We start from the raw sequence: 27,037 nt of genomic DNA on the forward strand, positions 1-27,037 counted from the left end.
GACTCAGGGAGCTGTAAAACGTCGAGTTTTGCAAAAATCTCGATTTTTTTTTCGATTACAAGACTTTCTCTATACTTCGAATTATACGAGAAAGTAAAAAAAAAAAAAACAAAGTAAATGCATTTCACATAACGGAAACATTTGAAACAGAAACCACTCCCATGTTGGTGTTTAGTCACTTAAGAACAGATAATAGGCGTACGTTGACGGAAGATGGTAGACAATAGTCGTATTTAAAGTACATAACAAATAACATGCTATATACAGTTTACGTGTAAAATATATTTTAAAATTTTTAGGACAGAAACATAAGGTAGCCTTGAAACCAAAACACTATGACTACTGCACAACATGTTGCACATGATTCGATTATTTTCCATCCATTCTATAATTACCCTGTTGTGATTAGTATTGTGTATAGTAATTAATGCCCGTAATAAAAATTGCTGGGAAGGAACATATGCCGGATAAGTGGTAACAGGGTAGTTATAGCTGGGATGTGGTAAGTGGTAACAGGGTAGTTATAGGCTGGATGTGGTAAGTGGTAACAGAGTGGTTACAGGTGGGATTCGGAAAGATGTTAAAGGTAACACATCCACATCCACACCCACAACCATACCCACACCCACAGCAACATTCACGTCCATATCAGTATACAGATTTAATACATATCTATCTGCATCTATAAGTGTACCTGCCTCTGTGAACTAGCAGCTAGTGATGCGGGATCCTGGCTGTCACTGGTATACAGTGATAGCTGGTAATAAACACTCCACTACATTGTGGTCCATTAGTGGACCACAACGTAAATCTTTACCAAGTGGCCACAAGGTTTGCTCTAGTAGTTGGCCACAAACTTATCCCTTAAGAGTTGGCCACAAACCTATCCCTTGGCAGTTGGCCACAAACTTATCCCTTAAGAGTTGGCTAACAAACTTATCCCTTAAGAGTTGGCCACAAACCTATCCCTTGACAGTTGGCCACAAACTTGTCCCTTAAGAGTTGGCCACAAACTTATCCCTTGGCAGTTGGTCACAAACTTATCCCTTGGCAGTTGGCCACAAACTTATCCCTTGGAAGTTGGCCACTAACTTATCCCTTGGCAGTTGGCCACAAACCTATCCCTTGACAGTTGGCCACAAACTTATCCCTTGGAAGTTGGCCACTAACTTATTCCTTGGCAATTGGCCACAAACTTATCCCTTGGCAGTTGGTCACAAACTTGTCCCTTAAGAGTTGGCCACAAACTTATCCCTTGGCAGTTGGTCACAAACTTATCCCTTGGCAGTTGGCCACAAACTTATCCCTTGGAAGTTGGCCACTAACTTATCCCTTGGCAGTTGGCCACAAACCTATCCCTTGACAGTTGGCCACAAACTTATCCCTTGGAAGTTGGCCACTAACTTATTCCTTGGCAATTGGCCACAAACTTATCCCTTGGCAGTTGGTCACAAACTTATCCCTTAAGAGATGGCCACAAAATTATCCCTTAAGAGTTGGCCACAACCTTATACTTAGTAGTTGGCTAAAACCTTATATTTTCCTTTAGGCCACCGAGCATTCTGTTAATTCGAAATATTTTACTAGTAGTATCAGAGCTATGTTATGAAGTAGATTAGTTAAACCCTATACCTAGCAATACCTTGCGTATTCTCAAAGCAAAAACAAATTGAAAAAATTAATCAGATGCGGGCTGAAAATCAATACACGTTTGTTTATTAGTGTATGTGAAAAACGACCCGTAGTGAAGATTATCCAAGAGCTTAGTCTCGCATTGATTTTCTTCGGTCACGTGACAATATCACGTGAGGCAAATCAGAGGCGTAGATAGAAATATCTGGTGTGCTGGTGTATTATACATAATGTATCTGGAGGCTTAAGTCCTATACATTTGTATCAGATTGATGAAATGCACACTATCCTTATACTATTGCTCTATTCCCAACCCACACAACGTCAATATAAAACACGCTTGATATAACTAAATATAACTACCCGACTACAGAGTCGTAGCGACCCTTCCCGGCGCCCGGGGACAAAATTTTCGATTTGCACACCCCCCCCCCCCCCTCGAGATTTTGATTTGCACCCCCCTCAAACTTTCGATTTGCACCCCCCACTCGAGATTTTCATTTGCACCCCCCCTCTAACTTTCAATTAGCACCCCCTTCAACCTTTCAATTTATTTTTCCAACCCATTCTGGCGCCCCCTAAGCTCGGCGCCCGGGGACATATGTCCCCCCCCCGCCCCCCCCCCCTCGCTACGCTACTGCCCGACTACCTTATTTAACTATATTTTACTACCCGACTACCTTTTAAAAACATTAAATTCATACCTATAGCACAATTAAATTACAGCCAATTATGATTTAATATTTTAACTTATTTATACTTATAGTCGACAGTCCTATTCTAGGAAGCAAGAAAAATCCGACTTAATCATATCACAAACTCTATATTAATAATAATATTGCCTTTACTACTATGAAAGTAAATATGATGCGCCTTTTGTTGTATCTAAAAACCACCATCAAATGCAAATCAATATATTTAACAATGTATACCGCATTTTACGCTATCTTTTTATCATTGTTTGCTCGTGTGTTAGCAGATTATGCTGTGTATTTCAATATAGTCGCTCTCACATTTGATAAACAACATCATGTTCTGCTTATTGTAAGAACGACAGCTGTTATTGTACTTAAGGCACGGGGCATGTTGATACTTAGTTGTTGTTTTTGTGTAATTGTATACATTTTACGGAATTGCTAACATGCATGCATTTTACTTCACACCTCTCTAACAAGTGATACAGCCTGTAAATTATACCTATCTTTGTTGACAGCTAGAAGTGAAGCACTATTCATCTTACTTCTACTTTTACTCACTAGAAGTTAGAAACTCGTGGCAGAAAAAATTTTTCTCAAGTAAAAAATGGATAGACTAAGGTATCAATAATTTTTGTTGAAATCATTTTTTTTCTTTAAACTACTTACGATAAAGTAAATATTTTTTAATTCCATTAAATTGACTAAAACGTTATATTATTATAGTTTGAAATCTAGATCAGTTCAGACGTTTGTATCTTTATATAATTTTCCACTGTGGTCATGTTCTGAATGTGATCATACTTCATTTATTTTTGAATTATTGATTACGAGAGGAAAACATTAGAAAACAATCGATACGTTACATATATATATATATATATATATATATATATATATATATATATATATATATATATATATATATATATATATATATATATATATATATTAATCAGCACATTGGCCGTCAAGTTCGCAAATATGACCGGAATATGACCGTGCGATTATATATATATATATATATATATATATATATATATATATATATATATATATATATATATATATATATATATATATATATATATATATATATAAAATAGATATGTATAGATATATACATGTTTGTTCATTTATATATAGAACAAGCGTGCCCGTCCCCGCGTGTTGCCGCGGAGATATAAAAACGTCTGGCCGAATATAAAAGAAGAGTTTTATCAATGCGTTACCAATCATATTCGTTTAGACTTGTGACTTTATGTAAAAAATGCTGCGCTTTGGATCAGGGGCACCGCTTACAGCCCCTGGCTCCTCAAAACTAGTGTTTACAGGATAACCCGGGGAGCTAAATGGCACTACTATAACGACCCATTTTTATCCCTAGTCATTTAAATGTTTTGAAACTAACGAAGGCTCCGAAAGCGCTCAAGGAATTGCCCGGAGCGCTAAATCGCACCCTACCGTGACGCCGGGGAACGCGCCTGATTATGTTTAGTGGACGCTTTTTATGCACAGTCTTTTGCACTGTTTAAAACGAACGTAGGCGCCACAGAGCTCAAGGGAAAGCTCGGGGCGACAAATCACACCCTGTCGGGGCGCGGCGAATTCGCATGATTAAATGTATTGAACGACTATAATGCCATATTGTATCCATAATCTATCACACTATTTAAAACTAACGTGGGCGCCAAAGCGCTCACAAGACAGCCCGTGGCAGATAATTGCACACTGTCGGGGCGCCGGTTAAGGCGCCTGATTCAATTTAGTGAACGTTGTCAGACCGCAATCAACTTTTGTTTGTATATACCGTATATTGAGAAGAATCGAATCACGAGACGACACACCTGCCGTTTGAATTTTTGTCCGCAGAAACCTCCCAAAGAGTATTCTCAACAACTTCCAAAGGTTTCATGGCGATCGGTTGAAATGTGTAGTAATGCATAAAAGACAGTATGTGTGTGTTTATGTGTGTGTGTGTTATAAGGATTGCTTTATAATTACGATAGTAGAAAGTATGTATTTAATTGATTTGTTGCGCTCGATATAGATAACTTAAATTATAAGTAACCATGTACGCACTTAAAAAAAAATGAAAATAAAACACTACAGAAATCTTGCTAAAAACATTGTATGTATATACAGAGTATCTGAATTCGAGCGATTTGAACATTTTTATGCCACATTAATTAAGACCAATTAATCTTTTTCTTTTTTAAAGTTGAATAAAACGACTTTTCCATATTTAGCTGCGGTCAGCCTTTGGTGAAAATCAGATTCTTCCTTAAATTTATTCTCGCAACTGCGATAGTTTTGTTGATACAAATATATATTTGGACCTCCAAAGATTTTCTCATTGGGAACGTCGTAGGCGAAGGAAACTGTCGATTTCCTGAGTTAGATCCTTTCAGGTAATATTGATTGTCATTTTTAAATTACATATGTAGCTTTAAAGCGACCTATGTAATAATTGAATAGGTTAAGTTGGGGAACGGTCATGAAACTACCGTACAGATTTAAAAGTCTAGGTTTTTTGTTATATTAGCCGGCTGTTTAAAAACGTTGAATGTAGGCACGCCTATCACCAGCAGCAAAACTAAAGTAAAAAAACAACTCTGAACCTCCCAACTTGTCATGACCGAGGACGGGTGCGTATTAAAGCCAACAGTGACTGTAAAGTATGGTTTGACAAGTAATTGATTACAGTAGTTCATCGTATCCCAAGAAACAAACGCTATGGTGAAACGAACCAAAAGTTGATCGGATGAATTGTGTAGAAATTTCATACAGTCATAAAGTGCTTTGACCATAGGGGGTTTGACCATAGGGGGTTTGACCACAGCGGAGCTTTGACCATAGGGGGTTTGACCATAGGGGCTTTGTTCACAAACCCCCAATGGTCAAAGCTCCGTTATGGTCAAAGCCCCGCTGTGGTCAAACCCCCTATGATCAAAGCCCCGCTGTGATCAAACCACTTATGGTCAAACTTCCTATGGTCAAAGCAACTGTGGTCAAAGGTCCGCGCAACTCCTTATCAAATAAACTGTAATATAATTCAGTAATTATGTGGGGGGGAAAAATGTGGACAAACACAAATGGCCCAAAGAAGTAGCAGGCTTAATTAGTAGCAGATCGCGCTTAGATAGTTATCCTTAGTCTATTTACTAGGCACCAAAAAAAAGTATTTTGTTTACTTCTCATGAAAACTATTGCAGCTTTTGTATTTCAGCCCAAACTCCATGAAATATTATGAAGAGTTTCCTACATTTGAATGTCTGGACGGTCTTCACACGTTGACGTACTACGATGGTAGCTTCGTTCACGTCAATCAAACATTAAAGAACGAATATCATTTAAATGAATCAATAATGTGTAGATATAGATCTGTTTCTTACAAGAGCAGAATATTTTATGTAAACGGTCTGTGGCAGGAGTGGTTTTCTAGCTCATCAAAAGTTTCAGAAAATGTTCCTTTTGTTGATGTTCAGTGCAAGGATACAAACGATAAAATAGTATCCAGTATGTTACACTACCCAACTAAACAAGAGCTTAGAAAACGGGAAGTCCCACATAACAACAACTTCAGCTCAGAGCAGATGAATGTGTTACTGCTTGGGTTAGATTCACTGTCAGGAAATTTGTTCAAACGTGCCATGAAAAAAACAAGAGATTATTTATTGAACACGATGGGTGTGGTGGAGATGAACATGTACAATAAAGTTGGAGACAACACGTTTTCTAACCTTATAGCAATCGCTGCAGGGAATTATGAACGTTACATCCCAAGTTTTAAAAAATTCGAGGCTTTCGACTACATTAATTTTATCTGGCAGGATTTCAAGAAAGCCGGGTTTCGAACCCAGTACGTGTCAGATATGCCAGACTTCGACGATTTCTCTCAGCCACCAACAGACAGCTACAACATTCCGATGGTGAAGTCTCTCATGAAAGATAAAAATATTTACTACAACAACTGTTTTGAAGACCAAATTGAAGTAACTCTGTGGCTAAATCTTGTAAAAGAATTTATTCTAGAATCTATTCACACTACAGGGAGATTTTTCTCTTTGGCTGTGATAGACAGACCGACACATGACTTCCCAAACAAGGCTAGTGCTGTAGATGAGCTGTATTTCAATTTTCTTAAAGATTTGCACCAGTCATCTGTATTCAACAACACGTTTTTTGTGTTTTTCGGTGACCACGGGCCTAGATGGGGAGCCTACAGAAAAACGTTTGAAGGCAGCATCGAAGAACGAGCTCCTGCTATGTTGGTATACACGCCTGAATGGTTTCAGAAGAAACACTCCAGACTTTTCAAAAACCTGCTCACCAACGCCAACAGACTGACCACTAACTTTGACATTCACAAAACTTTAAAATGTGTGCTAACTTTAGATTTTGAAGGGTTAACGGACAAATCTAAAGTTGATTTGGATTTTAGGACGAGATCTTTATTTTCTGAGATTTCTCCAACACGAACCTGCAAGGATGCGGATTTGTCTCCACATTTCTGTATGTGTAACGACGGGGTACCTGTCCCTACTTGGGAAATCGCTCCTGAAATAGGGAATCAAGTGGTACAGGATATAAATTCAATCACGTCCAAATACCGCGACAAATGTGCCGTCCTGAAATTCCGAAACGTAACCAGTTTGACGTTTCACGGCGGGTCTATAGGCTGGAGTGGGGCCTACAGAATCATGTTTGACACTAGCCCAGGGCTAGCCTCGTTTGAGGCCACAGTCAGATACACCGTCAGCTTCTTTATATTCACGTCAGTACAGACTCTAGGCGACATCAGCAGGACGAGCACGTACAAAAACTTGTCGGACTGTGTGGAACATGATAAGATTGTACGCATGTATTGCTACTGTAAGGATTTTCTCCTAAGCTAATAAATTGTGTTTTACAAAACAAAAACACGTTGCTTGAGGTGAAATGTCTTTTTTAATGTTGGGTATGGCTTTTTGTGTGACAGTAGGGAGCGGGGAATAGTCAATAAACCTAACGCTCTTTATGGATGACACCTGAAACTCACAATTATCCGAGGATAACGGGTAGTCTAGTATTTTACTAAAAGTGAGAAGTTTGTATATTTTTATTTTTATTTTTTGTTTGTCTGTTTAGTTACATGAAAGTATCTGCACTATGTGTGGAGCTGTAAAAAGAAAAGTATTTATGTAGAGAATAATCTTCTATTCTACCAACCTGTTCAACACAAATTCAAAAGTTTAACTCGTTTAAAAAAAGACAATAAATAATTGAGTTTCTTTAGTAAACTTTTAAGTCCTTAAATATTTTATATAAATTTTAGCGTTTTATCTTTACAGATCATCTAATTATAATTATAGTTCGAGAATACAATGAATTTATCTTGATAAACTAGACTTAAAACTCAAGCCAGTCGTAGATTGTATTATTTTTATCTAGATCTAAACTCTAGCACTAGATCTACATAGATTCTTGACCTAGTTCAATAATGAGCTTCTATACTAATGTATTTCAGGCAATAATTACTTTAAATACATCTATGTTTGTTTAATAATGGAATTGGCTAAATCATGATATAATAATAATAATTTTTGCTTAATTATTATTTTAACAACAATATACGATAAAAAAACTACCTCGATAAAATAGCAATTTTTTGTGTGTTCCCAGCTGGCCGGGATGATAGTGTAATAACAGATACCATGAGGGTGGTACGGTTCGAGACACATCAAGTCAATGTTAATTTCATTTCAATTTTTAGCGCAATTTCCTTACAGGAATTGCGATTATTAACTCGTCATTTCTGGATGGATGTGTGTGCCCAGCTTTAAGTCGTATCTCCTCCTCAACTAAGCAATATCGAGGACTAGTTCCAAAGCAAATATGTTAAGCAAGTTCCGAGGATGATTGTGGGCCAAAAAATTCCTGGAATTCCTTCCTGGATTTCCAGGAAAAGCAAAAATACCTCGAAAAATGCAGTTTTTGGCCCATATCTCGGCAACCAGACCACTTAGCGACTAGAAACATTTACCAATCGATTCCTGCCATAATTTAGAACAATATTGTAGATGAAAGTTTTCAAAAATATCCTTTCGTTCGGTCACAAAAAATTAATTAAGGAAATTGCGCTTAAATTGTCACTAAACTTTTTATTAACTTGTTTTTTAGATGTGAATGATAAAGCTGCCTATTGAGAGTTGGTGGGACACGGGGCAGGTGAAGTAGATCTCAGCATATGAAAGATCATATCCATGCTCAGTCGGAACCGTTGTTTTCAGAAGACAAAATCATGTTGTCTGACGTGTGACATATTTTTATGTGGGGTCTGTCTTTCTGTGAAGATGTGTCACAGTGGTAAGGGAACGGGAAAGATAAAAATCGTCAAAAAACATGACCTCATTAATGGATGACCCCAGAAACACACCCGTATTCAAGAATAACGGGTAATCTAGTAGAATTTAAGACTATGCATTTTTTTTATGATTAAATGTTTTGTTAAAGCCATTTTATTTTTCGAATCAGTACATTAGGCGGCCATCAATGACCGACTTGAAACAATTGTAGAAATATAAAACTAGCGAAGAAAACTGACATATAACTAAACTAAACAGGTCACCGTCAAAACGGCCAGTGACAAAATGGTCCCTTAAAAAGCGGCCCCGTCAATATGACCCCGTCAAATCGACCCACGACAAAATGACCCAGTCAAAATAGCCCCGTCAAAAGGGCCCAACATATTGGCTCCCGTCAAATAGGCTCCCGTAATATTGACTCGGGACACGTAAGCTACCGACAAATGGGCTCACGACATTTAGGCTCACCACAAAGGGTCTCGCGACTTATTGGCTCCCGACAAATAGGCTTACAACATATTAGCTGCAGACATAAGAGCTCTCTAGACCAATGGGCTCACGACATAAGGTTCCCGACAAAATGTGTACGACATATTGGCTCCAGACAAATAAATCAAATGACTACTATTTGCATAAGCGTATCCATTTTGTCCAACCCACCAATAATACGCAGGTCCTACCTCCTCTACCACCATAACCCCTTTTTAATGTCTGAATGTAAATCTTTTTCAAAGAACCAACAGTAGTTCATAAACAAATCGAGCTCTTAACAACGTAATTTGATCAATGTTGATAATGTTTAAGTTACAACAGTGAAAATATGTTGCTTAAAAGCGAGCACTAAAGTTTAAATGTATGATATCCATGATGTTTACAGGATAAAGGCATTTTGTTTTGATAACCTACAAGCATACTGTGAGTAAATGTACATCGTGGACCTCTTTCCCCACACACTGAGTTGGAACAAAACCTACAACAGACTCAATTGATGGAAGTCATAGCTAGATGACTTATTTAAATCATACTATTTCTTATACTAGATAAAATAATATAAAAATAAGTAAAAATAGTATTTCTTATACTAGATAAAATAATATAAAAATAGGGCCTGTCGAATAAGAGATGCATACGTTGAATTATATAAGAGTGTTGACTAAGGTAACTCTTAAGAGCAATGATTAAGGGGTCCCAATGGCAGGTGCATATTTAATGATGACCTTTCGATGGGAGACTTAGTACCTAAGTAAACCGTACTGAAAACGGTCCTTTTGTTGGAAGCCAAATGACGGGAGCCTATTTGTCGTGAGTTTTAATGAAGTAAGCCGTTTTGTCAAGAGCCAACAATTTACACATTAGTCGTCTATTTTTTTAAAGTGAGATATTCATTGAATGATGCAAACGTTAATCATGGTTAGTTATTTGAATAATTAAAAGTGTGTTTTTACATATAAATATATTATTAATTTAACTTAAGTCTCTAATTAATGTGTGCATTCATTACTTTCTCGTATATACGAAGTATAGAGAAAGTATTGTAATCGTGCACAAAAATCACTTGAAATTTTAACAATTTTCACCGTATTAGACCTCAGTCCTTCATCACTTCCGAAGTATAGAGGACTTATTTTAATCGGGCAAAAATTATCAATCCAGATTTATCAAAATTAAGAGGTTTTATGCGTAATCCAGTCTGAAAAACTGGGCTTTGCTATTCTGTCCGTATGTCTGTGTGTCTGTGTGTCTGTGTGTCTGTCTGTCCGTGTGTAAACACGATAACTTGAGTACCGTTACAGCTAGGATGATGAAATTTTATATATAAGTATTTTATCAAAATCGTAGATCCGTATCAACTTTTGAGCGATTTCCGATAACCAGAAGTGGTATTTTTTCTACTTTGAATTTTTCAAAAGCCTATAACTTGAGTACTATTTCAGATAGATAAATGAAATTTCGCATGTAAGTAAAAGATCTAATTTTCTACCTTTTGTTAAATTTTGAGTAATTTCCGTTGACTGGAAGTAGTAATTTACGCTACTTCCGATTTCTCAAAAAACTAATGTAAATTTTTAAAGTACTAATAATATTGCGCACTATAATGCACTTTTTTATTTGGCGTTCACTTGGTGTGCAATTGTTTTGTCTATGAGATTTTATTCTATTTTTAAAACTTTAAGTATTTAAAATGGATTACAAATCATGTTTATAGCCCGTGTTGCCATCCCCTGTTGTTTTATATAAGAATATTCGAGAAAGTTTAGGGGAGATCACTCCCGGCTTATTTTTTTTAAATGTGTAAATATATAAATGTATATTTTATAATTCTACATATAGTGAAGATGTTCTGATCAACCTATACAGAGAAACACAAAAAATACAAACTTGTAAACAATAGTGACTTAGTAGAATATAGATTTTCAGCTACGATATACATGATTAATTTCGGTTTGATTTAAATATATTATTTAGCGTTCAGTATTTAATACACTTTTCGTATTTAGTAATAAAAGTTTACAAAAATTACATTTAATAGTTTTTTTCTGATTAGAAATAATAATAAGCAGTTATGTAACTAATAAAAAAGTAGAAAAATATAACTTACTAAAATAAACATTTTGATTGTAATATTGTGTAAATTATTGATTTTTATTCAGACATATATTACAAAACTGAAAATATTGCAATTGAACCCTCACGCAGATTTCGACGATTGTTGAACATCAGGTTAATCCTGCCGCTTATCCTCATCACAGTTGCTGTTTGGTCTATACAGAGGAGTTATAGCTACATCAAACTAACAGAAGCTCCTCAGATCAAGTATGGAGACAGCTGTAGATTTCCTGAACTAGATCCTTTTAGGTAACATTCGACAATAAATGCAGTTTTTTTATTAGGTTAATGTTTAAAGAACGTATATGTTTTGAGAAAAAGAAATGTAATATCTAAAAAATCTATGTTTATAAAAGGCAGCAGTTTTTGTTTAAAAATATATATCAAAGAAAATTCCAACCTTGTTTTCAGCCCGAACTCTCTAAGATATTATGAACAGTTTCCTACCGTAGAATGTCCCGACGGCCTACATACGCTGACGTACTACGATGGGAAATATGTTCACGTCAATCAAACATTAAAGAGAAATTTTCACAAAGATGAGTCAATAACTTGCAGATATAGATCTGTTTTCCACAAGAGGAGAATATACTATGTCAATGGTGAATGGCAGGACTGGTTTTCTGATGTATCAAAAGTCTCTAAAAATGTTCCTTTTGTTGATGTTCAGTGCAAGGATACCAACGATAAAATAGTATCCAGTATGTTACACTACCCAACTAAACAAGAGCTAAGAAAACGGGAAGTCCCACATAACAACAACTTCAGCTCTGAGCAGATGAATGTGTTACTGCTTGGGTTAGATTCACTGTCAGGAAATTTGTTCAAACGTGCCATGAAAAAAACAAGAGATTATTTATTGAACACGATGGGTGTGGTGGAGATGAACATGTACAACAAAGTTGGAGACAACACATTTCCTAACCTGCTAGCGATCGCTGCAGGAAAATATGAACATGACATCCCAAACTGGAGTCAAGCCGAGGGCTTTGACGCCGTGAACTTTATCTGGCAGGATTTCAAGAAAGCCGGGTTTCGAACCCAGTACGTGTCAGATATGCCAGACTTTGACGATTTCTCTTGGCCACCGACAGACAGCTACAACATTCCAATGTTGAAGTCTCTATTGAAAGATAAAAATGTTTTTGACAACAACTGTTTTGAAGACCAAATTGAAGTTAAGGTGTGGCTAAATCTTGTAAAAGAATTTATTCTAGAATCTCTCCACACTACAGGGAGATTTTTCTCTTTGGCTGTGATAGACAGACCGACACACGACTTCCCAAACAAGGCTAGTGCCGTTGATGAGCTGTATTTTAATTTTCTTAGAGATCTGCACCAGTCATCTGTATTCAACAACACGTTTTTTGTGTTCTTCGGTGACCACGGGCCTAGAGTTGGAGCCTACAGAAAAACGTTTGAAGGCAGCATCGAAGAACGAACCCCTGCTATGTTGGTATACACGCCTGAATGGTTTCAGAAGAAACACTCCAGACTTTTCAAAAACCTGCTCACTAATGCCAACAGATTGACAACTAACTTTGACATACACAAAACTTTAAAATGTGTGCTAAGTTTAGACTTCGAAGGGTTAACAGAAAAATCTAAAGTCGATTTTGATTTCAGGGTGAAATCTTTTTTTTCTGAGATTTCTATAAAACGAACATGCGAAGATGCGGATTTGTCTCCACATTACTGTATGTGTAACGGCGGGGTACCTGTTCCCACTTGGGAAATCGCACCTAAAATAGGTTATCAAGTTGTACAGGATATTAATTCAATCACGTCCAAATACCGCGACAAGTGTGCCGTCCTGAAATTCCGTAACGTAACCAGTTTGACGTTACACGGCGGGTCTATAGGCTGGAGTGGGATCTACAGAATCATGTTTGATACTAGCCCAGGGCTGGCGTCGTTTGAGGCCACAGTCAGATACACCGTCAGCTTCTTTATATTCACGTCAGTACAGACTCTAGGCGACATCAGCAGGACTAGCACGTACAAAAACTTGTCGGACTGTGTGGAACATGATAAGATTGTACGCATGTATTGCTACTGCAAGGATTTACTGACTTCTTGAAGATATATTGTAAAACATGTTTCATATCTCCTTCTAATTTTATCTGATTATCTAACGTGTGAGGTTACAGAGTTGCGCATGCATTTCTCCTTCTTTCTTAAAAAGTTCAAAAGAAATTTTAGTGTGGTGATATAATATTTTAAAATGCTCGATTTATGTTATGTAATATTTTATTTGAGATATTAAGCATAAAGCAATACAAATATTACAGTTCGTTACAAAATTATTTTTTAAAAATTGTATTTTAAGTAAAGGAGATTTTTACTTGTTAGCGGCGTCTTGGGATGTTATGTAATTTGAATCTTCTAGTGTACTCACATGTCGTACAGTACTCTGTATATAGCATAATTTCGTCAAAGTTATCTATTTTTTTAAAATGTGGATTTTTTAAAGGCGCAATTTACATAAACCAATCAACATTTAAAACTTACAATCAAGTCATGTTAAATGTTGTTGTTTTTTCTGAATTTTAATGTATGTTTTAGCTTTTGTTTAATTCTTAGATTTTATTAGATTTAAAAATATTAAAATTGTGGTTAGTTATTATTGATAATGATACATAAATGTCACTATGGATGATTTTTTGATGTAACTGTCAATCTTAAGATGCAATACTAGCTTTGTTTAAAATTCAAAAGTGAGTCAAGCGTTGGGAAAAAGGAAATTGAAAAGTAATAAGAGCTGTATTAATAGTGATAAATAATGTATAAGCAATGTTAATAAGAACTCTAAGTAATATATGCAAATACCATCTAGTAAAACGTTTCTAAATACCCTGTTTAAAAGTGGACATACTCTATATAAACAGCTTTGCCCCGTTGGTTTTTCCGAAACGGGCGAAAACAGCTAGTAAAATAGGATTTGCGGAAAAGCAATATATACAAAGTTCTTGGTGAAATTAAAAGCTTTTCAAAAAAGATTTTAATATTAGTTTGTACAGTTGTAATAAAAGTTATTCATAAATAAAATAATAAACGCGTAGAAAAATAATATAATGTCAAAAGATTTTTGTTTTATTTTTTAATGTCGTTATTCTCTGATATTAATTTTCTCCATGTTTTATTTTTGTTGTGGGAATGGGCAAATAATAAAACGATAAACATACTAATTAGTTTTTAAAACTGGAAACTGCTTCCTATGAATTTAATTATTGACTATGTATTATAATTTTTTTTTAATAAAAAGCTAACGCTAATCTAGGCACAACATTTTTTCAAATTCTCAATTATAAATGTAGACCTTAAAAAAACAATGAGAAATACCTGTTCAACAAAAATTGTGTCACCTGGAATCCATCACAAGCATTAAAACGACGACTGTAAAACTATAGCTTATAAATACAACAATACCTACACAAATTGCTAAGTATTGATTATAAAAATAAGCTATCGATTAGGATAAATGGTTGTGTAATAATGTATTGGATGTTGATAATTCAAAACATATATTTAAATTCTAAACCAAACGTAATGGATAGACTTAATAAACCGGCTTTGGGAAAAGACTTAATATGTAAAATGTTAACGCGTGTAAGTTAAATCAATAATTGTCTTGTATTGTGTTGAATCAACTGTTTGGTAAGTATTGACGCCCTGTGGAACCCCTCTAGTTTTGATACCAATGCATACAAGTTGAAAAAGAAACTGAATTGTTGTGTCGCAGGTAGAGTAGAACTATTGAACTGTAAAAAAAAATTTATAAGAAAATCGTACCACTATTATCTGATTGTAAATATGTAATTGTAACATTTAACATTGAGACATGGAAAATACTTGCAGACGCGCTTCGGTAAGTCTATTTTCGAGAGCTCGTTTTAAAAATCTATTAAATACAAAGTTATACATAAGGCATAACAAATATTTGCATTAGAGATTAAACAATATAAAATGCATCAGCTGTTGATAGATCAACAAAAATGTGTGAGAATCTTAATATTTAAAATAAAACTAGAATTATCTTAGTTATCGGTGTTTAAGCAGGGATATAAATCAGAGTTTTAATTTTCAGATATTTTAAATAGTCAACAGACTTGTCTATGCGAAATAATGGCTCTTGGTGTTTGGTTTTTGCTGGCCTGGTGGCTGCTTTTATCTTCCTTAGTGTGGGAAGTTTCTACAGACGGTAATTCGTTTTAGTCATCATCTTTCCGTCACTTGATTTATGTCTTCCTGTTTTAGCTTAAGTCTTTTAGTTTATGAAATAAGTGCGCCGTTTATTCCATATTGTAAAAGTTAATATAAATTAACTATTATAAACATGAATGAAAAAGACAGACGCCATTAGTATAGTACTCCTTGAAAATAAAATAAGCCATAGCGCATGGTTGTATTTTTCATAACATGGCTAAAACAACTAGTATATAAGTAAAGTACTGAGATTGACTCTATAACATGCCAGACTGGTTTTAACAGTATTGACGACATTGTAAAACTCCATTTCAGATTTAGATATGTTAATTGCTTCAAGTTCAAGGATTCAGAGACAGCCCAATAAAACGTAATGTAAAAGTATCTATAGACTAAAATATAAAATATCAACATCAAGCGAAAAATATTATATACACTCTCAAATGTATATATATATATATATATATATATATATATATATATATATATATATATATATATATATATATATGCATATATCGTTACATTAATGTATATATATAGCGGTGTTAAAATCGGTTGTAACAAAAGAATGTGGAAATGCAATACAGATGATCATAACTGCTGTCCAGGACTAACTTGCATGTAATGTGTAACTTTCACAGTAATGTTCATATTTAGATTACTATCGTAAAATAAATCAGTTTTATTTTAACATTATAATTCAAAGTAGGCCTACAAGCTTTGGCTATTTATATTGGAGTTCGTAAATTATTTCTGCAGTGTAAATAATACCCAACGTTCAAACATCACAATTACAATGATTTAGTAACATAAAGTCTACTTCACTTCTATCAGGCGCTGGGGTAAAGGATTGGTGTGTGGGACACTGGATGACTACAAGAAAAGGTGTCGTTATATAAATAACCTCACATAACATTGTATAGTTGCAAAACTAAACTTACTTTTAAAAATAAATGTGACACATAAGAATGAATATGTACATAAATAGATTATTGTATTACACATTATTGTTAAAAACAGTTCAAATTAATATATGCATATATATATATATATATATATATATATATATATATATATATATATATATATATATATATATATATATATATTCCGAATTATCTATACAGACCTTGCTTGACAGCATATGAAAGCTGCGAATCTATGTCCTGTTGTGGCAGTTTAAAATGCAGGTGTGCAAACCTTTACATAAATAAAATATACATCTGAACCTATCATGCTTAAGCAGTGGCATAATAAGGCGGGTGCAGCGGTGGGGTGTGGTCCTCACCGGGTGATACCATTGCGGGGGTGACACCAAAACGAAAAATCGTAACATGTACTTTTAATAAACGGTTTACCCAGTTAAAATAACATAAAAGTAGGAAGAGGGGGGTTGACACAGAAAGTTACATTATTGTAGGGGTTAGAGTTGACAGCCTCATTTGCTTACTTGGAGGAAACCCGACCCAGTGAAGTCACTCAACACTTGTATACACATACTCCATTTACCACCGATAAACAAGCGATCTCGACCGCCTTGCAGTGGGCTTCAAGTTCGTATACCTCTCGGGACTCAAAACTAAAGGACTTTTCCTGAGTTCACCAGGCTGTGTTGGGTACCAGACTCACGTTAGAGAAAGTAAAGGTGGATGAGAATAATGTTTGCTCCATCGTCACTTTACATGCTAAAGTCAAGAAACAATGAATTCTACTGCATCTGCCGAATAAATAGTTACGTCAAAAAGGGGAATGTTACCGTCAAACAATTCTCCGTTAGACGTTAGAGGCGATGCTGCCAGGCAACGTCGTTTGTGTGTGTGTGTGTTGTAAACACATCTAAACTTCATTTAACTGAAAGACGAACAACATATTATATATATATATATATATATATATATATATATATATATATATATATATATATATATATATATATATATATATATATATATATATATATATATATATATATATATATATATATATATATATATATATATATTTATGTGTGTGTGTATGTGTGTGTGAGTGTTTGTGTGTGAGTGTGTATACCTGATATATTATTTCAATCCATTTCATCCGAAGGTCCGTAACTTCAGCGTACACAAGAAAAAGAAAGCAATGCACACTTGCATAATCCGAAGAATTTCCAAGCTTTTATACTTAAGTAATTATATTAGTTCATGTTTTTTTAATAGTTTCAAAGTTATTGTTGAAATTTGATTGAAAATTATTTTGATACATAATGTGGTGATTTAGTAAAATTAATATTTCAACACATATTTTAGATGTGTTTTTGTTTTGTTTTATTCTTTACTTTTATGAAGATTATTAAAAGAGGTATTTTAAAATATTTTTATTCGAATTAGCGATTTAACGTCATTTTAATTCAGTTTAGTTAATAGGACTAATTAGTTAAACTAATTTTGTATCAATGATAAAGTAGTACCCGTGCCTATCTTAGCTATTTAAAAACCTTTTTACGATATTTGACTAAAATAATTCAATCAAAGAGCAATTAAAGTACTACCTGCAAACATATTTTTATTCTTTTAATATAATGAAATAAACAACAAATAAGATTAGAATTATTAATAAATGCGGTACTTTTAATTTGTAATCAAGCAATACAATACACAAATGATATATATGCTGCTCATAGTTTTAATTGCAAATTTATTCATTGATAAAAAGTTATACTAAAAAACGTGTATCAATTGTATTTAATAAACAACATGAACAACATAAAAATTGTCAAATACTGTTATACTACTATCATTTTAGATGTAGGCGAATTGTTGTATCTTTTCTTTTTCAATAATTGTATTTTTAAATTTAATTTAACACTTAGAACTTTCTGTTTTATTTATCACTAAATTGTATTTAGCTAACTATTTAGTGAAAAAAGATTCTCATTTAAAAAGACTATTCATTTAAAATGACTCATCCTTCGCTTAGTGTATCCAATAAGTTTGATAATGCTATGATTTAACCCGGTATAATAAAAAGTGAAGAAATTTCTATAGATACTCATTTTTTATATATATATTAAGAAAAATGTAACGAATACAACGTAGACTTTAAAAGACGTTTTAAAACTAGCGAATTGAAATTGAAGTTTTTTAATGATTTATAAAATTATTAAAAATATTCCGGTAAATTTTAGAAATAATTTCAGTAATATAAGGAACACTAAAACGGTTTTTATAAACTGAATTAATTGATCAGCACATAAAAGTTATTGGTCGACTACAGAACAAAACAGTAGTGATAAAGCTCTTCTAATTTTAGTTTGATTTGTCCTACCATTTGTTGATCTTTTACAACTAAATAATCGAAAAACCTAAATTGTTGCGAATCAAAGAAAAACTTACAATTATATCAGGATTGAGACTTGGCTCCAGGCATTTCTTAATTTCCTTTAAGCTTCGGATTTAAAATAAATATTACATCAATTTTAGATACAACATAGCAAAGCGTATTTTGGTCGTTGTTAAAAAGCGTAATCGTTCCCATTTGTTTATTATAATTTATCTTGTACAAATATACAAGTAAACATCTGTATATATCCAGGCCATTCCAAGTTTCTTTTATCTTCCATAATTAGCCATTGTGTTTGTCCCGAGTATTGTTTCAGAATAATTGAGTAATCGATAGGAAGGTAGGCCGATGTTGACATTTTACAGAGATCGATATTCTACTTTTCTGCTTGCTTGGGGCATCATAGGGGAACTCCAGACATCAAAAAGAAAACACCAATTCGTTGAAATAACTTTAAATTAGGAGATATTCAGTGGTCAATATTTATAATTTCAAAAAAGCCGCACCGTATGTATGTTTGTATTCACAATCTATATACGTTTTATTACGTATTTTGTTAAGACTACTAAATACTGCCTTTAGTAGCATACTTTCAGCAGTGTTAAACCCAGCTGAACACAGAACTGTGTTGATAGTCTGTAACAATGGACAGTGTTGTTTCCAACCCGCTCAACACAACAGTAAGCAACCCAATGCCAGACACCAGCGTCTTCTTTGACGCCAGAACGGCTTTCCTATTCGACGTGTTCTTCAACTGTTTCCTCATCCACTTCCTGAGCCTGCTGGGCATTGTGGGTAACCTCCTCAACATCGTCGTCCTCTCACGCCACAACCAGAAGGAGACCACAACCATCATCCTCATCTCCCTCTCCATTAGCGACCTCTGCTCCTCCCTTTTCCAGCCTTTCAGGCGGCTCAAGTGTTTGGTTTCACACTTCGACGTCCCCGGTTCGGTTACCATCGGGTCGTTTACATTCATCTTCATCTACCCAATCACCGACTACTTCGAGACTGTCAGTATATGTCACGTGACCGCCATAGCCATTGAACGTTTCATCGCTGTCTGTTTTCCTTTACACGTCTCCCAAATCTTCACCCCGCACCGTGTTAAACTCATGATCCTAATCCTATACGCCTACACCTTCGCTATGCTATTCCCGCTACTCTTACGGTTAAGCTATGTAGAAATTTTCAACGAAACCTACAACTGCACCATCGGGATTGTCGTTGAAAGCAAGCTGTACGTCGATAACTACGACTCGTTTTCCTTTTTCTTTGATGTCTGCGTCAACAACGCTTTCACGACAATACCCATCGTTACCATCGTCATCTGTTCCTGCATCATCTCCTTCAAGCTGTCAAAACGGAGCTCCAGGTTTCTTAAAGAAAAATCCAAGCGTTTGAAAGAGAGAAAAGTGGCAAAAATGTTGTTGACTGTGTGCATCGTGACCGTATCGGCCAACCTACCCACCGCGGGGATGTACTTGTATTCGTATGTGTATGTTTTAAGGCTGGACAGTATTTACATTATCTGGGAGGCGGTTATAGGCAACTTGTACCAGTTTAACGCCTCCGTTAATTTTCTCATCTATGTTACTATGAGTTCTAAATTTGCAAAAACTTATAAACGTTTGTTTCACCAGTAAATTTGTAAACATTTGTTTTGAAAGTAAATTCAGTAACACCTATTTTGATTGTAATACGTTGCCATATATGTATATGTTTATATATATATATATATATATATATATATATATATATATATATATATATATATATATATATATATATATATATATATATTCCTTGTTACACAAATCACTTACAAACACGTTATTGAACACTAAATATATGTGGTTGTAAGACATTTATAATGTGTAATTAAATTATAATTAGTTAAAATTCTAGTTACTACCTTGTAGGTTAATTTCTTAGAAAGAACAATTATCAAGTGTTTCCTTATGAAACTACTAAAATGATTTTGTTTTAAAGCACAATGTATTTATAGAAAACGTACCATGACGTTCTACAGCAAATAGTCTTTAAATCGACTCCATTGGTGTCCCAGGAAGAGACGGATATTATTTTAAATTCTTTCTTCTTTTTATAACCGTAGTAAGAAGCTAATAGTATAAAGGGTTGTACTATCCTTAACAATATTAATGATGGGAGATAACCCCCATGCTTGTGATGAAACCCGCCGTTTAAATTGTCTTCATATAGTGAGTGTGAAATTATTGTTTGGAATGTTTTATTATATAAGATAACGATGTTCGTACAACAAATATACGATATGAACTTAATTCTGTTCTATATTTACCTTCACTTTGAGATGTCGTATGTGATTTATATTGTAATCACTTTACTTTAGCAAATCACATGTAGAGTATTATGTTTATTAATATAACCATAACATTAATTAATATAACTTGGTGAAACTTTAGCGATAAAAGCTGTGATATGTGTATGTGCAAGTGATTGACACTTTACCATTCAGTATTACCTGTAAATATGTTATATGTTGGTTATATTAAAGTACAATGGGCTGTGTAGCTTTTTTGCATTGTTAAGACAATAATTATACTAGAGAAAAGACTAAATAAGACTCAGAACTGCAAACTTGTTAAGAGAAAATAAAAGAAATTTAAAGATTAAACAGAACAGTTTGATGCAAAATAAAATGTTTTTATTGTATGTAAAAGGATGAGATAATTTTCAAGTTGCAAGAATAAAGTCTACACTTCATGTAAGTGTAGACTTTATTCTTGCAACTTTGAAAATTTACACTTCATGTAAGTGTAAAGTTTAAAAAAAAAAACAAGACAGTGATTTGCCTCTTTATTTCCTTCCTCTTTCCGTTATGTTTGTGACATCTCATGGTTTATTTATCGTTTAAGCTAGACAACAACTCTTTTGTTTTAAATAAAATAAACATGTTTGCCCTACATGACGTCAAGAACACAAGTGGTTTGAAGTGTTTGGTGAACTACTTGTTGACATGTTTTGTCTTTTACTTTAAATAGAGCTGATGTAACACATGCTATTTGTGTGTTCGATTAATGTGGTTATTAAATGGAGAAGATGGCGAGAATGGACTGGGTTGTTATGAGGGTGTTATGTAGTTTTACGTAGATTTATGTGGTTATTGTGTTGTTATGTTGTTGTTATGTGGTTGTCATATGGCTGCTATGTGATTGTTGTGTGGCTGTTGTGTGGTTGTTGTGTGGTTGTTTTGTGGTTGTTATGTTTTTGTTATGTGGTTGTTATGTCGTTGTTGTGTGGTTGCTTTATGGTTGCTGTGTTGTTATTGTATGGTTGTTGTTTGGTCGATATGTGATTGTTATTTGGTTGTTATGCGGTTATTGTGTGGTTTTTGTGTGGTTAATATATGATTATTATTATTATGTTGTTACGTGGTTATTATAAGACTAAAATGACCGGTCTGTAACTGGCTAAAACATACACTTAAAAATTAGGCATGTGCCACACAATTAATGTAACTGTGTAGCATGACGACCACATAACCTAAACATAAGGCATCTGCCAAAACAATCAATGTAACTGAGTAGTATGACGATCGCATACACCTAAACATAAGGCATGTGCCACCCAATCTATGTAACTGAGTAGTATGACGATCACATACACCTAAACATAAGGCCTCTACCACCCAATCAATGTATTCTGTATTAGTGTAGTATGCTGTATTAGAGCGACATGTTGTATTAGTACTGTAATGGTGTATTAGTGCGTCATGCTGTATTAGTACTGTAATGGTGTATTAGTGCGGCATGCTGTATTAGTACTGTAATGGTGTATTAGTGCGGCATGCTGTATTAGTACTGTAATGGTGTATTAGTGCGGCATGCTGTATTAGTACTGTAAGGGTGTATTAGTGCGGCATGCTGTATTAGTACTGTAATGGTGTATTAGTGCGGCATGCTGTATTAGTACTGTAATGGTGTATTAGTGCGGCATGCTGTATTAGTACTGTAAGGGTGTATTAGTGCGGCATGCTGTATTAGTACTGTAATGGTGTATTAGTGCGGCATGCTGTATTAGTACTGTAAGGGTGTATTAGTGCGGCATGCTGTATTAGTACTGTAATGGTGTATTAGTGCGGCATGCTGTATTAGTACTGTAATGGTGTATTAGTGCAGTATGTAGTATTAGTGCTGTATGCTGTATTAGAGCGACATGCTGTATTAGTACTGTAATGGTGTATTAGTGCGGCATGCTGTATTAGTACTGTAATGGTGTATTAGTGCGGCATGCTGTATTAGTACTGTAATGGTGTATTATTGTATCATGCACGTGCAATCGATTGGTGGTAACAGCTGATGTAGATCACTTTAGTGTAGGGTTATAGGGCTGGTAAGTAGGTCAATAAACAGTTCTACGGCTCAATAAAACCTGCATGAGCCATAAAACTCTTTATTGACCTACTGACTTGAAGGTCGTACTATGCAGCTAGTACATTTCGAGACGGTAGACTTACAAGGCCTATAGTCGAGGTAGAGAGGGCGGTTATAATTAGCTCTATTATGTTCTGTCTAAGTGTAAGACAATAGGCATTCGACAAAGTGAAGATACAACAATATTAGACAAAGTAAAGATACAACGATATTACACAAAGTGAAGTTACAACAATATTAGACAAAGTGAAGATACAACAATATTAGACAAAGTGAAGATACAACAATTTTAGGTATAGAGAATGTAAAAGAATATTGATAATTAACATTGAATACACATGCAAATTATAAACTTGGTCGTGACAAACACAACTACTTATATGAAGATCTAATTCTTAAATTTACAAATTGATCAATCAAAGCTGATCTGAAAGAGAGATTCAGTTAATTAACCTATTTAACGTTGATGTGAACTCCATACTGTGTTTGTTGTGGTATCAGTGTCGCGTAGATCCTCTCTCTGCTACAATCACCTACACTCCCTATACCCTACTATCACATACACTCCCTATACGCTACTATCACATACACTCCCTATACGCTACTATCACATATACTCCCTATACGCTACTATCACTTACACTCCTTATACGCTACTATCACCTACACTCCATATACGCTTCTATCATCTACACTCTATATACGCTACTATCATCTACACTAGATATCTACGATATTACCTAAACTACATGTAAACACATATACACCACTAAACGATTTAAGCCAATAAGAGCTTGCTGCAACGACCAAGTCTAACATTTCCAGATACATAAAGGTTTTTTTATTTTATTTTGAGCTGGATTTACGACATAGTACTTGTTACATTGAACCAACAGAAATAACCCACTTATTGCTTACTAAAGTGTGTCTATTAAACTATCATAAATGAAGTTAAATATTAAGCAGATTACATTGATCTCAATGTGTGCGTTGTCTGAATTCTATTTGATGTGTAGTTTTCTTTTAGAAGATTAAAGTTTATATCAATATCTGATGGCGACTTGTAGGTAAAATCCTTCTTGTGTCTGTGTATCCATAGTCCTAAACAGGCATGATTAGTAAAATGATGATGCATCGACACTTCAACGGTTACCTTGTCAACATCAACACATAGCTTGTATTTGTATGTTACATTCTTTATGTGAATCATCTAAGAGCCGACCCATCTTCTCCAGCTGATAAACTAACTTTTAACTCTCGACTTAAACTAGTCTCCCAACTTTACTTTTTATTAATCATAAATACTACATAGGTCTGTGATATTACGATAATTTAAGTTGAATCAGTAATTCCGTTTGAATTTGATCCTGTATGATTTTGTCTAATATTGTATAAGACATTGTTTTCTTATTTTATAATATTTGTCAGTATGCTAACAGTAAGTAAGATGGTTGGTCGGATGGTGGTTTCATAACTACAATTTGATTTATGCATGATGCGGAAATTTGCAACAACAATTAAATAAATACTTTTCATGGTTAATTAATAAAGGTAAAATACTTAATTTAAAGATTACTATTTTAATAACAAATTAGTAGATGAAAGTATTATTTAACAACCGGCAATGATACTAAAGCAAATAAACAACGCTCACTAAACCCATCTTCATAAAACTCCTGGCCAGGTCCAAGTGACTTCTCAGCATGAGACCGAGCACAAACTAACAGAGGCGTAGCGATCCTTCCCGGCGCCCCGGACAAACTTTTATATTTGCACCCCCCCCCCCCTCAAGATTTCCATTTGTACCCCCTCAAACTTTCGATTTGATCCCCACTCAACCTTTCAATTTATTTTTCCAACACATTTTGGCGCCCCTTAAAGTCGACGCCCGGGGACATATGTCCCCCCCCCCCCCCCCCCTCGCTACGTTACTGTAAACCAATCGACTTGACCCGCACACACCCCCCCCCCGTCAACCCTAAAGTAACATAAAAATGTAGAATACGTACATAAGCATTAACCTCATTACAATGTAAAACCTAACAACACGTCATATCAAAGTCTACAAAACAATACAGCCTACAAAACACAATGTACACATACCATAAGGCACTCTGCAAAATTTATGACTGGAGAATATTAAAACGAACATTAAATTTAAAAAAAATACTTATTTTAGTGAATCGAGTATCAGCTTTATCATCAGAGTTTCTTCCAGGCATCTCATCGGGGGGGGGGGGGGGGACATTGCCCCCCCCCCCCCCCCGAACGAAATGAAATTTATATAATTTATATAGAAAATATTTACTTTTAACAGTGTCCGCCACCCCGAAGAAAGTTTACCGCCCCCCCCCCCCTCCCGAAAATTTCAAGTGCCCCCCTGGAGAAAAAATTTTATCATAGAATTAAATCTTCTATAGCTTGTCATGTTGACATCTGTAATGTCTTATAGAAAGAATGCTCTCAAAGATTGTGTTACATTTAAATTATAATTTTTAGACTTATATTTTGAAAAATTAATACACGCATTTGTTAGTGAGAAAAAAAATATTTCAGATCGGTCTAAAATTGTAAGTTGTGTCTATAAATAGGTTTATGGGAATACTAAAATCAAGATGTTAAAAATTTGAAGAAAATAGAGTAGAACGAAAATGTTAGTAACTCAATGAGAAATTATTTATTACTTTTGGGAATTCACAAAAATATTCCAAATCTGGATAACTGACGTTTATGTTAAGTGTGTATCCCTGCACTTTCTTGCTGATTAAAATATAAATGGGAGTTATGTTTTTCTAAATTTAGCTACAATTACCAGGTCGACATGACGGCGTTTAAAAATTTACATTTTTTTTTGTCCCTGTTAACCATGTAGTTATGTAGTTATATTGAGACGGTTGTAGAAACTAGCCCTAGGCCGAGTTGTATGGAAGCCACTTGTGGGCTTACTATCTCCCGTAGGCTACTAGTGAACTTATTTAATTTTTTAAACTTGTACTAAGAAAACGTATACATTAATGTATTTGTAAGAAAATACATTATCCGTTGCGTTCTTTTAACACTCGTGGTCTCAGTCTCATTTATTGTCGCACAACTGGCCAGCTCCACTTTACATCAAGAAGAGCTTCTAAAAATAGTTTAAACATCCGGGTTGTTTGTACACGTTACATACGCCATGTTATGTGGTGAGTAATCTCTGTTTGATTGCAATAAAATAAAAATCCCGAATATAATAGAAAAAAAGTCTTGAGGCGAATCCGGGTTCAAGTCAGTAGACCGTCCTTGAGTCCACCCAGCTCTGATTGGTACCTAACTCACGTTAGGGAAAGTAAAGGCGGCTGGGTATAGTGCTTAACACACTATACCTTCCAATGCCGAGGTCACAGAAACAAGTGGACTCTACTTCACATGCCCCGTAGACCGTCAGCTTTGAAATGGAACTTAACTCATTGATAAAAATATATCAATCATTATTTGCTTAGTGGCAGTATAATAATGTAAACTTTTGTGAAACTTTTGAGCTTAGTGGCAGTATAGTAAAGTAAACTTTGGAGAAACTTTTGAGCCTTACAGTCCATAGGAAAGATGAAGTAGAATTTCATTAACCACGGCGTATGAAGGGATAGTGTGGTCTGCACTATGCCTAATCCCCTTTAATTTACATAACGTGAGTCAAGTACCCATTACACTGGGTAGACTTAGGGCACGAGCCCGAATACTTACATGCTTAAACCTATACGTGTCTTATTTTTTGTTGTTTTTTTTTTTTGCTCAACACTTCTGTTTGCTAACAAATAGATTAAAGGTGTACACA

The 27,037-nt window shown here is 34.7% G+C and overlaps 2 protein-coding genes and 1 long non-coding RNA gene across 3 annotated transcripts; all 3 read left to right on the forward strand.

The window, feature by feature from the left end:
• The first annotated feature begins 5,695 nt into the window (after positions 1-5,695).
• LOC131951075 (uncharacterized) lies at positions 5,696-13,506 on the forward strand. Its single transcript, XM_059313351.1, has 3 exons — positions 5,696-7,202; positions 11,326-11,530; positions 11,693-13,506. Exons 1-3 carry the CDS (start codon positions 5,696-5,698, stop codon positions 13,359-13,361), a joined length of 3,381 nt encoding a protein of 1,126 aa, XP_059169334.1. The 3' UTR covers positions 13,362-13,506.
• Positions 13,507-16,030: 2,524 nt separating this feature from the next.
• On the forward strand, positions 16,031-17,684 carry LOC131950996 (uncharacterized). The gene is made up of 4 exons (XR_009388377.1): positions 16,031-16,111; positions 16,325-16,375; positions 16,618-16,680; positions 17,576-17,684. It is a non-coding gene; the product is annotated as an uncharacterized LOC131950996 (long non-coding RNA).
• A 1,771-nt stretch (positions 17,685-19,455) lies between these two features.
• Positions 19,456-20,457, forward strand: LOC131951081 (FMRFamide receptor-like). Its single transcript, XM_059313365.1, has one exon. The coding sequence runs from the start codon at positions 19,456-19,458 to the stop codon at positions 20,455-20,457; it is 1,002 nt and encodes a 333-aa protein (XP_059169348.1).
• Positions 20,458-27,037: the final 6,580 nt, after the last annotated feature.

Source organism: Physella acuta, unplaced genomic scaffold, assembly GCF_028476545.2.
Source record: "Physella acuta isolate Inbredline_101_S28 unplaced genomic scaffold, ASM2847654v3 ptg000064l, whole genome shotgun sequence".
Lineage (NCBI taxonomy): Eukaryota > Metazoa > Mollusca > Gastropoda > Physidae > Physella > Physella acuta.